The sequence below is a fragment of the Squalius cephalus genome (genome assembly GCF_949319135.1).
Source record: "Squalius cephalus genome assembly, chromosome: 18".
Lineage (NCBI taxonomy): Eukaryota > Metazoa > Chordata > Actinopteri > Cypriniformes > Leuciscidae > Squalius > Squalius cephalus.
In genome coordinates, this window is record NC_137139.1 from 27,956,898 (window position 1) to 27,972,145 (window position 15,248).

Here is a 15,248-nt window from a genome sequence, read left to right on the forward strand (position 1 = left end):
AATCACAGGAATAACTTCTATTTTAAAATATATATATAAAAAAAATATCATTTTAAATTGTAATACTATTTCACAATATTAGTTTTTACTGCATTTTGATCAAATAAATGGAGTCATGGTGAGCATAATGATTTTCTTTAAAAAACATTAAAAAATGAATTATTAATTAAAACTATTATTCCAAACTTAGTGTAGTGTTACATGGTAGTGTATGTGGGCCAGAATCTACGAGATTCATTCACTTTATGACTTCTGTAGATGCAAACATTTTTGCATGCTTTGTCAATGAAGTCAGTATTATGCACTATTTATAAGTCAAAATGAGTTTTAGCAACCTTTAGATAATCGCAAATTTAAAAGTGACAGGATGAGAGGGGATAATGGTAGACCATTCATATTCAAACTAATTACAGGTCCTTCCCTAGTTTCTCCATCTCATCGAGGAAGAAATCCATGTCCTTGGTGGTCAGCTGAGGTGAAACAACAACCATACGGAAGAAGTTGACGTGTTCGTCCATGGGCTGGTATCCCACCATCATTGTTCCACGCTTCATCATTCTCTCTTTGATGACTGGCGCCACCTGATGGTGTACATTGAAAATGACATGCAATAATTCAATGTGTAATAATTAAATTCTCTGCTACACCGACAATTAAGCGAAGCTGACCTTTGATAGCCTTTCCTGGTAATCCACACTGTTCTCTTTCCCTCTCAGACTGGGTGGAATGAACCAAAAGCAAACATTCACAAAATGCCCCTATTGGAAAAAAACACACCATAGAGAAATATATAAACATGAATTGTATTTACATAAACATAAGAATACGGTTTCAGGTTTGTATGCAGTGCAACACTGTACCTTACAGACCAGCTGGAAATTGTCCCTTTTCTCCATTTCTTCAACTAAATACCTGGTGCAAATATAAATAATATATTAAAATAAATACATATAAATATATTAAATAATTGTTACAGTTTTATTCAAAAGTTCAGTGTCAGTACTTTTTTTTTTTTAAATGTATGCTTTTATTTTATTTTATTCAACAGTTTCTTATTCAAATAAATGCTGTTCTTTTGAATTTATATTAATAAAAAAAAAAATGTTTTTCAGAAAAATACTCAGCAGCACAACTGTTTTCTACATCAATAATAATAATAAATGTTTCTTGTGCAGCAAATCAGAATGATTTCTGAAGGATCATGTGACACTGAAGACTGGATGAATGATAAATCACAGGAATAAATGACATTTTAGAATATAAAAAATGTTTTTAAACTGTAATAATATTTCAAAATATAATAGTTTGTACTGTATTTTTGATTCAAATAAGTGCAGCTTCTGTGAGCATTTTTGAGAGTCTTCTTTCAAAATGATTAAAAAAATCTTACCAACCCTAACCTTTTTAATGGTATTGTATTTATTAATAATTTATTGCAATGCATACAAGTCAATAGTGTTCCACAATATGCAACATTAAAAAAAGATTGATTCAACAACAACATCCAACCGATGCATCAAATACCTTGCGAGGGCAAAGGCCTTATCCACTCGCTCTGAAAGACCGTGCGTTCCTATTGCCTTCCACATCAACCAGAGCTTCAAACAATCCACCTTACGGCCACACTGGATGGATTTGTCTCCTGTGTCTAAACTTGTATCGTAGAACTTGTCTTGCTGGAACAAGTAGGTTGCTTTTGCACTATGACAGTGCATTAGCAAATCCTACAGATTGAGACGCAGTGGATAAAATGAATTGCATGAATTGACTTGCATGTGCTTAGAAGTAAAAAAACAAGTAATAAAAACTCAGTGAGTGTTTTAGCGCAATTTTCTGACGTCATGGGATCACAACACTAAGAGATAGTAAATGTTTTTATGTTTTTTTTTTTTTTTTTTTTTTTTTTGTGCGTTCCCGAGATTAGACCTTCCTTAACATAATGCCGAAAACCCGAAGTCTCTAGGTGGTCTGGTTGAGGAGGAGATAGAAGTGCAAGATTGGTGCGCACAGACAGAACAGAAATCATGAGTTAACAATCGCAATTTTGTCCGTAGGAAAATTGCGCAAAAAAAAAAAAAAAGAGAGATGGATTGCTACATTCCACAAGCTTTCATACCGTGGTATCTCTGAACAAAATGGCAGAGCACTGCAAGCCCGCTAGAAGCATTTTGTGAGGGTTCCAAGTCACGGAATTTGCTCTGAGTGTTAAAAAAAGAGAAATATTAAATTATTCAGTCAGGCAATTTCTCTATTCAAAGCACATTTTATCCAGGGCTCATTCTACTAGCTCAAACCTTTCTAGTCCTGCAACCAGATGTCTGTGTTTTTTGGAAAACAACACACTTCCTCCCCAAGCGGCCTGTAAAGGAGAGAGATCCAGATTGTACCAGTTAGGAAAGGGAGCAATGCTATGTGAATATTTTAAGTGCAAACAACTGGATACTTTTAAAGTGGGGGCCACAAGCATATAGATGTGTTGCGCAATGATGTTGCATAAGGTAACCGTGCTTCACTTACGTCAACATGCATCCACATGCCGTTTCTTTCACTTATGTCAGCAATGCGGTTCAAAGGATCAAAGGCGCCCTGCACTGTGGTACCCGCTGTGGCATTAACAAAAAATGGAACAGCATCCTGAGGAAGACACATTGGCCAAACACCATTAACCTTTGACTCTTGGATATTTAAAGTGATAGTTCATGCAAAAATTTAAAAAAAAATTCTGTCAGCATGTATTCACTCTCAAGTCGTTCCAAGCCTGTATGACTTTTTTTTTCTTTCACAGAACTTAATAGGAGATGTTTCGCGTAAAGTTCACGCCGCTCTTTGTCATTTATCAAGAAAGCAGACGTGTATTTTGGGATCTTCCTCATGTCTTCAGAAGACTTTATGGTCACTGTCTGCTTTCACTTCATGCAAAAGAACAGCTTGGACGTTCAGCAAAACACTTCCTATTTAAATTTCACGGAAAGTAGAAAGTCATGCGTGTTTGGAATGAGATAATAGATCATCACAGAGTTTTCATGTTTATAGTGAACTATGTTCTCAATTATACACAATATTTCAGTTAACCATAATAATTCATTTTATTATATACCCTACCGTTTGGGGTCAGTAAAAATTAATACTGTTATTTTCAACATTGATAATGTTGGACTACAATAAAATGTTAAATCTAGGTTTGTTTACAATAGTATATAAACTGAGAAAGTTTTGTACATTGTGTTTAACATTTTGAGGTATAGATGATGAGATTCAAAGAAGATTAAGTAAAGCAACCCAGGTGTCTGGCATCAACCTTTCGTCTTTATGCACCTCCTGACCACTGGGCAGTGTCCCAAGTTAAGCTCAAGGCTTTGTCTCTATGTTAATGTGAAGGTATGGGCGATACTGTCAGGCTGATTGGATAAGCATATACAGGGCCCTATTTTAACGATCTGAAACGCAAGTAACTTTGTGGGTGGGTCTTGGGCGCTGTTGCTATTATACCGGCTGGATAAATGACTCTTGCGCCCGACGCAAATCTAAAATGGGTTGGTCTGAAGTAGCTTCATTATTCATAGGAGTGGTTTGGGCGTAACGTGAAATAAACCAATCAGAGCGACATCTCACATTCCCTTTAAGAGCAGGTGCGCTTGTTCCATGGCGGATTGCTAATTACAATGGCGGATTTGCCAGGCGCGCGCCAGGAGCGTTCACAGCCGAGGAGCATTCACAGCCGAGGAGACCGACGTTCTCGTCAGGGCCGTAAAACACAGAGAAGTGACATTGTATGAGGATAGGAGAAACCCACCCAAATTAGCTTCGGTTAAACAGGCGTATAATTTATGCCTATTTTTTCACATCTTCATGGACACAACAATGATTTCCCTCGTGTGGTAATATTTTTCCTTGTAATAATGTATGGTTTTCTAAAAATGAGAACTGCTGCGTCTGTGTGTAGATGAGAGAAGCAAAGTGCATGCGCGTTGTGCACACGCTACATTGATTATGGCCAAGCATGCGCTCTTAAAATAGCATGTGAATAACATGCGCAACACGCCACTGACTTTAGACTAGGTTTTTCCTGGTCAGTGGCGGAATTGTTTTCTAAACCTGCAAAATAGCACCAGGGAACGTTTGCGCCGGAACACGCCTCCTCTTTGCGCTGAACCGCCCCCGGAAGCGCAAATGCATTTCCTAGTTTACCGACGTGCGTCTGTGGAGGGAAAAGTCCGCTGTGTGCGGGTGCAAAATAGGAATGATACATGCGTCTGTGTACAAAGTCAATTGCGCTGGGTGCAAGATAGGGCCCATGCACTTGAATGACACTGTTATGCAGATGAGATCAGGGCTGGGGAACTTCTGGTAAAGGGCTGACTCCTGTACTGCATTTGCATGCTTTGTTCAGATTGTCTCCGCCTCTATGTAATCCCTCCCCATTGAAAGGTATAAACTCTACTGTGCTGAGCCTTAGTTAGACTTTGATGACTACAGCGACGCACAGCGAGTTCTCAATAAAGAGTAACTTCTGCTTGAAAGATATCCCAACGTCTCCTGGTCTCTGCTTCGACGAAGAAAAAGTTTACAACAATAAGAAGAAGAAATGCTCCAAGCATATTAAAATGATTTCTGAAGGATCATGTGACACTGAAGACTGGAGTAATGATGCTGAAAATTGAGCTTTTTGAATTTTTTTTTTTTAAATTGACATTTTAAAATATATTAAAATAGAAATGTTTATTTTAAATTGTAATAATATTTCAAAATATTACCATTTTTACTGGATTTTTTTAATAATATAAAAGCAGCTTACTGATCCCCAACTTTCAAATGGTTCTTATATTAAATGTATTCATTTACCATATCATTTAAATATTTACTTGTGATTTCGCCTGCACGATTTTAGCCTCCAGGTCCTCAGGTATCATGCTGCCACTGTGGTGGAACAAAGAAACTTTTTTTTAACAATTTAAAGTGAACCGCTGGTTTTCCAAAATATGTCAGAGATAAGAACCTGTACCTCTCGTCCACTTGTACAATGAAAACATTATCAGTTCCGATACCAAGAAAAGCAGCTGCTTTTTTCATTGAGTAATGACTCTGGAAAAAAAAGAAGAAGAAAAAAATATTACACAATACTGCTTTACGTGCCCTATTAAATCTAAGATTAGATTAGAATAAGTTATTCTTGTCTTTGTACCTGTCGTGATGTAAATACAGCCATCCGTGGTGTGGCCCACAAGCCTTTTGTCTTCACTTGAGGGAAGGCCCAGTATCGTGCGACGTTCATGGCATACATGTTGGAAATGGAACCTCCGGGACAAAATATCCCATCTCCTTCTGACCAGCCAATCAGAGAGCGGAGCTTATAGAGCACTTCCTCCTCCATCAGGACAAACACCGGAGCCACTTCATAGGTGTATCTGTAACAACTTCACACTGAGTACGCTGCGTATTGGTCAGGCATGATATGCACATGCATTTGTATTAGTATTATTTTAGTATCATTAATATACTATTATAGTATTTATTAAGAATTTGAATAGATCTGCTGCTGTTGGTTATTGCTGAAAATGATCTGTAAGCATCATATACATTTGTTAATTACAGAGCTTACTTTTTGCGATAATCCAAACCCCTATTAAAAAAAACTATTGGGTTTTTGTTGAGGGAACCAGTGTGATGCTAACTGCCGATTGGCCTACAAATTTACATCATCCCCGCACCACTCTAAAGTTTTGTGTCCCCCTAAGAAACTTTGCATTCCCTTGCAAAACGTTTGTGTCCGCTCGCAAAGAACACAAAACTTTTGCGAGCAAACACAAAGTTTCTCGGGGAACGTAAAACGTTTGCGAGAGAATGCTAAAGCATTGACATATAATTTTGTCCATCACCATTGCATTTAGCAGAGTATAAAAAATATATTATACATATACATATATGTTATATTATATATGTGTGTGTGTGTATCTCCGTGTGTGTGGGTATATATTTATATTTATTTATATACAGACACACACACACATACATACTTACATATATATATAATGTATACACACATATATTATATAACACAAACTTCTATGTTAGATGCAATTAATCGATTTGACAGCACTGATATATAGTTTTAGATAATGATAACAGCACTGTTTGCATTATCTCAAAATTCCAGACCCTAATTTCATCAATCTCTAATCAATACACTTTTTAGATCAGGCTATATGATTATGTGGCTCCATGCTGTTGTCAAATTGTGTCATCTGATAACTTCAAGTGCTCTGATAAGTTACTGATTACAACAGGGTTTAACCGAACACTTCAGCAACAGTGTAACAATTTACTGGAAGTTTAACACTGATGCGCTCCTCAGTTAATAAAACGCCATATAGACTCATTTACAACTCTCTCCTGAGAACCTTCGATGGCACTTTCACTGTAACATATTAACATGAACACGTACTGGCTGGTGTTGAGGGTTTCAGTGAGGAGCCGTCCTGTCAGTGCATGGTAGTCCACCCCAGCAAACAGCTGATTGAAGAACAGAGGATGACCTGTGAAGGAGAAAGGCTTTGGATGAGGATGTAACCACATATTCAGGATTTGGGAGGAACAAATGTAAACATTTCAGAATAAACCACTGAAAAACCCAAGCAGGACGACAGCTAATATGAATAAATAGGGGGAATGCGATCCCAACATATGCAACCTACAGGTTTTAACGCTGTATCTCGCCACATCTCGGACCCTCTGCATTAACTGCTTGTGAGATTCTCCATTTTCTCTGAGTTCGAGGTCCAGAAGAGCTCTCAGTTGATCTGGATCTTTCCACTCACACACCTGAGAATGCAAAGGCAAGCAGTTCTTAAAGGGATAGTTCATCCAAAAATGACAATTCTGTCATCATTTACTCACCCTCAAGTTGTTCCAAACCTGTTTGAATTTCTTTATTTTGGACTTCCATAGTATATATTTTTTCATAGTATGGAAGTCAATGGGGTCCATCAACTGCTTGGTTACCCATATTCTTCAAAATATCTTCTTTTGTGTTCAGCAGAAGAAGGAAATTCATACAGGTTTGGAATTTTTGGGTGAACTATCCCTTTAAGACTATTAACATCTCAGAAGAAACAAGATAAGATAGGGAACACCCAGAAGTTGTTAAATGAAATGATAAACTCTTAAAAGACAACCTTCTCCTTCAAGTCAGTTCCTTTGTTAAGTATCTCTTCCATAATCACTTCGAAAGCCTCAGTGAGGAACAGCTTCCCATCAGACTCGTACATGTCTGATTCTTCCAGTTTGGCATGGCCATTCAAATATGCTGTGAAACACATTTAAAGGTACATCCATCACAATATAAACCAATATATGCGTTAATCGAATATTATATATGGGTGTTTTGCTAACCGTATTAAAAATAATTAAATATATTATACATACATATATTTCATGTAATTTCTATGTGATAATGTATTTTGAACAAAATTATTGTTTACATTTTTTGCGGCACAGCAATTTTACAATTAAAGCAAATATGTTTAAATACTACAAAAAACATTTTGGTAAAGCAATTTTCTTCTATAAAAAGTGACAAAATATATTTAAATACAATGAAAAACATTTTTAAAGCATTTTTCTTCAATTAAAATTTACAAAAACGTTTTTTCTGTAAAGCGACAAAATTGTTTTTAAAAGTTTTTTTGAATCATTTTGTATTATATTTTGTAAGGATTTTGCTTTTTAAAAATGTCTGTAGTATTTCCAAGTTCTTGTTACTTTTAATTGAAGAAAATTGCTTGTATTTCATATGCTAATTATTTATGGGGGAAAATTGCTTTAAAAAAAGTTTAATTAGGTTAATGTCTCTGCTAAAAAGATCAAGATCTTCCAGTTTGGACATTGTTTAATCAGGATTATCATTATTATTATTATTAATTATCTATTTAATTTAAAAGACACAATAAAAAATGTGGATGATTGTATATTTCTTTACATTGTAGCCTATTGTATTATGATACATAATTCGAGTATTTTATGTTTAAATGGCAATCGAACATGAAACGCGTCTGTCCTTCTTCACCTGAAGTCCCACTTTAGATGAACCTTTAGTGGCTATTTACGGTTGCCAAGCAGCGCCGCTTACTAGACTGCATAAAATATAACCGGAAGAATCGATACACTGCTTCGACCAGCACTTCCGGTAATCAATTCCACTGTGATAAAATCGTTAAATCGCTGCCTTCGCGTGTTATCGAAAATTTCCTACTTCCGACTTCTGAAGTCGTGATTATTGTGATAGCACGTGAAGGCAGCATTAATTCCACTGTAGCAATCGCGATATTTTATGAGAAAAACGTCATCGACGACTCAATTATTTTTTTCTTCTTTTGGGAAATATGACACCAAAGAGCACAACAGCTGTAAAAAGTTTCAAAGACAGAAATATTTAACTGTTATATGCAACTTTTTCCCCATTTTTGTTAAGAAATAGCGGAATAAAATATTTCTTCCTGTTTATGAAGTTCTTGATTATCCCAATGTGGTCGATGCAAGTGCTAGAGGGGCGACACGTAGCAATTCCTGCAACTTATGCAATAGTTTCTAAACAATGCATCATTCATCGACTGCTCGCCATAATAACCCATATATCTTTAGCTGCAACTTTTTCCCCTGCTTCTATAATTATAATGAAACTTTTGCACGCGGACATGTGTTACATCATCAGCTTGAAACGCACGATTCAGCAAAACTAAGAAATTAGTGAATTTAAGATAAACTTTATGCATACATGCATCCAAAACAGAACAATCCAACTTCTCACCTTTAGATGAACTCATTGTGGTCTATCGTGTCCTTTCTGCACTTAGCACATGAAATTCTACTGTAGCCTATCTGATGTCGTTAGGATGCCTCGAGACCCTCAGTGGTTTAATGCCTTCATATACGTGATGCACACGCCCGATTCGTCATTCAAGTGACATCCTATAATTGGATTAGAGTGATATGGGTGTCAACAAAAAAAATCAATCTTTAACTTAAAAAGAAAAAATAGCTTTCTAAAGACCCAGTTATGATAGGCTATCAGTTGCATGCAATTATTTTAGTAACATAATTATTCATGGCTGTTATGGTTGTTTGATTTCTACAAATATCTCCAGTATTCTTTCCTTCTGCGAAACCATTGGTTGGTTTTATTGGCAGGGTCCTGCATCTTAGTTGATAAGGGGGCCAGATATATTTACTGTGCTAAAATTGTCTCGCACACACAAGCAACCAATAATAATGACCAGTACAACAGCTTTACGTTATATAATGACACACACACATTCATTTGGGTAATACATGCTGAAAAACAGGGGTACAACGTTCAACATCTTCCAAACTCTGGGTGTTGTTCTAAGTTCAAATGAGACTGAGTTTGCTGATGAAATAAAGATATATCCCTCCACGTATGTTTGTCAGATTGCACAATGATCCCACACACACTCACTCACAAGAGAGGAATGGAATGTCACAGGGTTCAAAAAAAAAAACTGTTATCTTATAGAAAAAGTGTTTCCTATGGAATATTTGTGAATATTTGTATGCACAATTTACATCGGTGTCATCAGCTCATACTCATTTTGAAAAATAAAAAGGAATTGGAAATTAAATTAAAAAAATGATATCAACCTCATGATAAATTTTGTTACAATTCCATATAGTTTTTAATGTTTTGTCCGTACAAAAGAAACCTTACATGATCCAGGGTTAACTAAACCTTGTATGATCAAAGCTGAATCAATATGAAATTAAAGAGGTAAATGAGATACAAAGATTCTGAGGGACAGGTGAGATAGAGATTAATCAAAAAAAAAAAAAAAAAAAAAAAAAAAAAAACTTTCCAGGAGCCAGATTTTATAGCCTATAAAACAATAAACACAATACCGTAAATCTGACAAATATCTTAATTACACAATAAAACAGGCTATAAAACAACAACAAAAAAATAACCTCAAACGCTTTCATCATAATGATTGATTTGTTCTCTTTATTAATATTTACTTGAAAATAACCCAACACCAGAAACATGATCAATTATTTACAAAATGGAAATAAGATTTAGAAAAAAAAAAAAAAAAAAAAAAAGTATCAATATAAAATTACAATCACAGGAGAAAGTCACATGAAATATTCCAATTAATGCAAGCATGATAGAATTTGACATGAATGTTCCCACATAAGGTTGCAATCTATCAAATAAAAAAAGATTCCATGAAGTCTGCAAGGACTAGACGCTGTTTAATGACTGGCCTGTGCAATGGAATTGTACAAAGCTCCGCCTCCAATCCTATCACCTGCTTGGCATGCAAAACAAGGGTGAACAAGGGTGAAAATGCATCAGGGTGAAAATGCATCAGGGTGAAATAACGTGATACTTGCCGAGAGAGCGAAGGTCGCCGTTATGTTGCCAGATAGCTGCCTCTATTGGAACATAAATCTTTGTACATTTCCATCATAAACATGAGTCTTCCTTATCTGTTCATGGAATCGGTTCAAGTTTTAAGACTTAGATAAAAGCTTTCACATTCATTTACTAAAAAAAAAAAAGAAAATAAAAAAAAGGAAATGTAGAATTGCTACGGTACAAATCAGGCTCACCTGATATTGTTAGGTAAAGATTATTCTATTCCAGAAAGCACACACACACACACACACACAGTGAAGTGCAATTTAAAAGGTAGGAATGTAACTTGATCAAATAAGTAATAATAATGCCATAACAAAAAATAAAACAAACAAATTTCCACACTCAAAAGTCTAAGTTTATTCAGTCCTGCCCCTTTAAAAAAATAATTTATGCATTTCATTTAAAAAAAAAAATTGAGCATATTTTCAAATAACCTAAAAAAAGGTTTAAGAAAACTATTTGAAATACCCGCATTTTAGCTTGTTGCGTTTAATTGTTTCCATATTATTTCAAGCTTTTAGCAGACCTTATTCATGGCTTTTACTAAACAAACCAACACAAAAATGAATGAAACATTCTTCAATATAACTGAATAGCAGTTATAGCTCCCTCTAGTGGTGTGCTTGCATGTGTACGCATGCGAAGTGCTACATAAATGCAGTCCTCTCTGTGGACTCAGTCGTTTTCCATCAGGAAGTTGATATTTCGGGGGTCTACGCCGTTGTCCTCTTGGGTTAGGAGGGAATAGAGACGAGCTGCTGTGGCTTGGTCCCTCTCACGGATGCTCCATTTGCGCAGCATGGCGAAAACCCGCTCTTGGTGAAGTTTGTTATCCTCCTCGATCTGCTGAAGAGTGGTAGTGTTCATACCTAGTGCCATTATGCCCACCTGCCTCCAGCTGTTCCCAATACAGCCGGCCACCTTCATCATCTCCTTCTCACTCACCATCCTGGGCTCTGAGGAAAAAAAACAAAGTTACGTAATGCAGCCGTGCGAACACGAAGCTGAACAGAAGATGCAAAGCAGAAGTGTGTATGTGACTCACTGATTATAGACAGCTGCTCCTGTAGAACGTCGTTTTCCAACACCTCATGCCTTCGTTTGGCTGTCGTCTCTGATAAACCAACATCATTTTCAAATTACTAATAGATTATGCAGATATTTATACATAATGATGGCATTTATTTAATTAAATGTAATTTTCAAAAATCATTGCAAGACAGTATTTTTTACTATAACAGTAAAAATTAAAAAGTAACCTCTCTCTCTATTTATTTATTTCAGTCTTTGTTTAATTATTATTACTTTAATGTGAATCTTTTTGTTTTTTACTTTTTTGTTATACTGTAAGTTTTCATTTAAAACAAAAAGTGTAGTTACAAATAATCTTCTGCTGAAATTCTAAATAAACGACTTGACACGTTACAATAAGTCTTAATGTCTTCATAGTAGATAACGGATGGTTTATAAGATCATACCTGTGTTATTTGGTGTCTTGCGTTTGTTGATTTGCAATTTTTGAAGGAATTGCAGTTTAGGAAATGTCTCTTGCATGTCTTGCGTTTTCAGCAATTTCAGGAAACTCAGAGCATGCTTGTTGTCTTTGTGAATCACATAATCCAAGATGTCCCGTACCTGCTTTGAACGTATGTTAATGTCTTTGATGTTGTTGTACTCGTTATTGGACAGTATGCCACGGGCATGGCAAAGCTGAAGCAGGAACTCTGCATCTCCCATCAGGGCCTGCTGGAGATCTGGCTTGTGTTTCTGAATGAACTTGGTGCCATCTACTGGTCCATCCATTGCCTCTTGTGCTTGGTCAGTGTGAAAGCCTGGATTTTACACTGGTTTTGAAAACGAAGATTAAGGCTGTAACAAAACCAGAAATTAAATTGTTTTAAAAAACAAACATATATAATTATGTAAAAATGAACAACCACAACACTTTAACTACTGCAAATTATTTCAAATCCTTTTTCCTACTGGTTAATCAACATCTGTAAGAAATGCAAATAAATGGGATCAGCAAAATAAATATTTACATTTTCTTTATTTAAACAACTCAGTTATGATATCTGTTACTTTTAAAAGTAAATCGTTACAATATTGTTACTCCCTTAAGAAGTAACTAAGGGAGTTTTCAACTAAAAATGCGTTTAAGCTGTTCATTTACACGACAATGGCGTTTTGGGGCCTGAAAACAAACTTCTGAAAACGGGTTTCAAAGTGGAAGTTTTAGAAAGCAATACCGTTATCGTCTCTGTGTAAACTACAAAAAAGCGAATTTGTGAAAACTGTGTCGTCATGCGCATGCGTATTACATGTTTCTTTACAAAGTCACATCGCCAACTACTGGCCTGGCATGAATAATACAGCGTTTTTAGTCGTTTTCGCAATCCATTTGAACAGGGATTGTTTTGACAATGGTGTCATCTGTATGCGAAAAATACGGAGGAAAAACCTTTCCGGTTTTAGTACATTTGTGTGAACGCACCCTAATTGCGTTACTTTTTATGGAACATAATGCATTTTTTTCACCGGGGCCCTTTCTCACCATGAGTAAAATGAATAAGCCTCAGGCTGAAGGAAATGCAAATCACGTCTGTACAGTAGAGGACGCAACTCAAACAAACCTTTCAGCTGTGCTGCTGTTCTGGAACGCAGAAGAATAGGACAAAGCAGAAGTTGATTGACACTCTTACTAAATATGAATAAAAACAAAGAAAATAAAACACAATGTGATGTTTATCTAAAGTATTTTTTTATTATTAGTATGGTTGAATTGGATCATCAAAGGTCAGCAGCAAAGACGTAGTTTAATAAAGTGAAATTAAATACAAAAAGCATATTTGTATTATTTACCATACTTAATCATTGCAGGTTTGCGTAAAATTCTGAGTTTGCATTCCCGTTTTTATTCATTTTGAGGGACACTGAATCTGAATTTTTGTGTAAGTGAGATGAGTGAATGCCTGCTCACATTTAGTCTAGAACTACAATAACCATCATGTTCACACACAACACCTCTGCACACACTCCTGATTTCTCTCAACATGGGGACAGGAGAGCTGACAGTCAATAAATGGGAAAACAAAGTAACGTGTGTTACTTATTTTGAAAAAGTAACTCAGTTACTTGAAAAAGTAATCTGATTACACAACTTGTAATGCACTACACCCAACACTGATCTGTTCATAAATTTATTTAAAAAATGAATCATTTATTCCCCATATGGTTCTTACCCAATTTTTACCTATATGAAATGCTGAAAAATTCAGAACTAAAGGACTTGATAGATAGGATAGGAGAATATTTTATTGATCCCCATTAGGGAAAATGGAGGCATTGCACTAATAGACATATCAAAAAATAGAATAAATAATAATAAAATACAATACTACAATAATATAGTGAAAGATGAAACAAATAAAATATAGCATATATCGTGTAATAGAAAACTTGGTGTTGTGGCAACAAGCAGCAATATAAAAAACAGATCAACAGATGACCTCCTATATTGCAGCTGAAGCATCATTGGTGGAGCTGAAGGAAGTGTGTGTATCTTCATCATGAGTCCCTCCCATTGACAAGTTGTTTTTACAAAACGCACAAAGGCTAGCCTACTCTTTGTTATCACTTCCAGATTATGAAGTATACATAGTTTATAGATTTTAAGGCTAAATGCACGTGATGAATACACACACATTAATCGAATAATGCTGCAATGTTTCTTTTATTGTTGGTGTATAAGTGTGAATGGCGCATCTCCCTCTGCATTATCTGTAGGGGACTTCCAGTTTAGTGCTTCACTATCACAGCTGCGTCATCTTTGTTTACATTCAATAAACGACGATGGCGCACATTTTATTAAATTAGTAGAGCCTTTGTTTGCTCAGGAATAACAGAATAGCCTAAACTGCCTCATTTACAAGTGCATATCGATTACAAACACCTTGCAGACACTCGCATCATTAGAGAAACAAAAAGACGCGCGAAAAACGGAAAAGAACAAAGAGATACTCATTTCATGAACTGATGCAGCACGCGCGTTCAGTTCCGATCGACTTCCGTTTTAAAATAAAACAGCGTTATTGTTACGGGTTGCAAATTTGCGCGCGGTCACATTGTTTTCAGGTTATCTTTTATTGTAGCAAATTGAAAGTTTGAAATCCAGCGCTTTTTTCATCTACACAGAGAAATAGAAATCACCGAAGGGTACTCTACACACGTTAATGAAATAACATTTCTAAAGTATTTAAGCGCGAAAGTCAGTTTTGTTTACCTCAGTTTGGCGGAGGGAAACGATGTCTCATCCACACTTCATCCGCATGTAATATGATATTGATAAAACATCTAGTGCTGCTGCCGCCGCCTTCTGGACAGGCATTGTTATTCATTTACCTACAACTAATGCTATTTCTGTCTGCAGACTGCAGACTTTCACTATCAACAACTCAAGTGCTCCTTCTTTTTTATTCTAATTAATCCTATTCTACAGATTTGACATACTGAACTTAAAGTTTCCCTGAATTTGTGATTCACCCACTTTAAAATGAGTCATGAATGGGAGTGAGATGAAACATCTACACTTCTGCACTTTAGTCAATCTAGCCTAAGGGAAGTGATCATAATAAACTGCTGAGACAGAAAATAATGAACTGGTTTACTATGAAGAAATTTGTTCTCCACTGGTGATTGCATATATTACTACTCTCTGTCTCAGAGATGTTTTGTTCATGTCTGCCTTATGACCTGGCACACATTTCTACCTTGCCTATAATTTGAGATAAAATAGAAAATAGGCAGCAATAAGTAG

General features: G+C 35.8%; 2 protein-coding genes across 6 annotated transcripts; both read right to left on the minus strand.

The window, feature by feature from the left end:
• Window positions 1-93: 93 nt before the first annotated feature.
• On the minus strand, window positions 94-8,915 carry csad (cysteine sulfinic acid decarboxylase). The gene is made up of 14 exons (XM_079850389.1): window positions 8,804-8,915; window positions 7,173-7,303; window positions 6,693-6,819; window positions 6,443-6,533; window positions 5,183-5,405; window positions 5,003-5,082; window positions 4,863-4,917; window positions 2,518-2,634; window positions 2,295-2,359; window positions 2,117-2,198; window positions 1,525-1,724; window positions 861-912; window positions 669-758; window positions 94-581 (listed from the first exon to the last, which is right to left on the minus strand). Exons 1-14 carry the CDS (start codon window positions 8,817-8,819, stop codon window positions 408-410), a joined length of 1,503 nt encoding a protein of 500 aa, XP_079706515.1. The 5' UTR covers window positions 8,820-8,915; the 3' UTR covers window positions 94-407.
• Window positions 8,916-9,662: 747 nt separating this feature from the next.
• On the minus strand, window positions 9,663-14,795 carry LOC307146433 (uncharacterized protein). 5 transcript variants are annotated; one of them, XM_079850422.1, is made up of 5 exons: window positions 14,715-14,788; window positions 13,066-13,133; window positions 11,911-12,301; window positions 11,478-11,546; window positions 9,669-11,388 (listed from the first exon to the last, which is right to left on the minus strand). In XM_079850422.1, exons 3-5 carry the CDS (start codon window positions 12,233-12,235, stop codon window positions 11,108-11,110), a joined length of 675 nt encoding a protein of 224 aa, XP_079706548.1. In that variant the 5' UTR covers window positions 12,236-12,301; window positions 13,066-13,133; window positions 14,715-14,788; the 3' UTR covers window positions 9,669-11,107. The 5 variants fall into 5 exon arrangements, with proteins under 5 accessions (XP_079706546.1, XP_079706548.1, XP_079706547.1 ...); XM_079850421.1 differs by having other exon boundaries at window positions 12,987-13,085; window positions 14,715-14,783; XM_079850423.1 differs by having other exon boundaries at window positions 13,066-13,085; window positions 14,715-14,764.
• Between the last annotated feature and the right edge of the window lie 453 nt (window positions 14,796-15,248).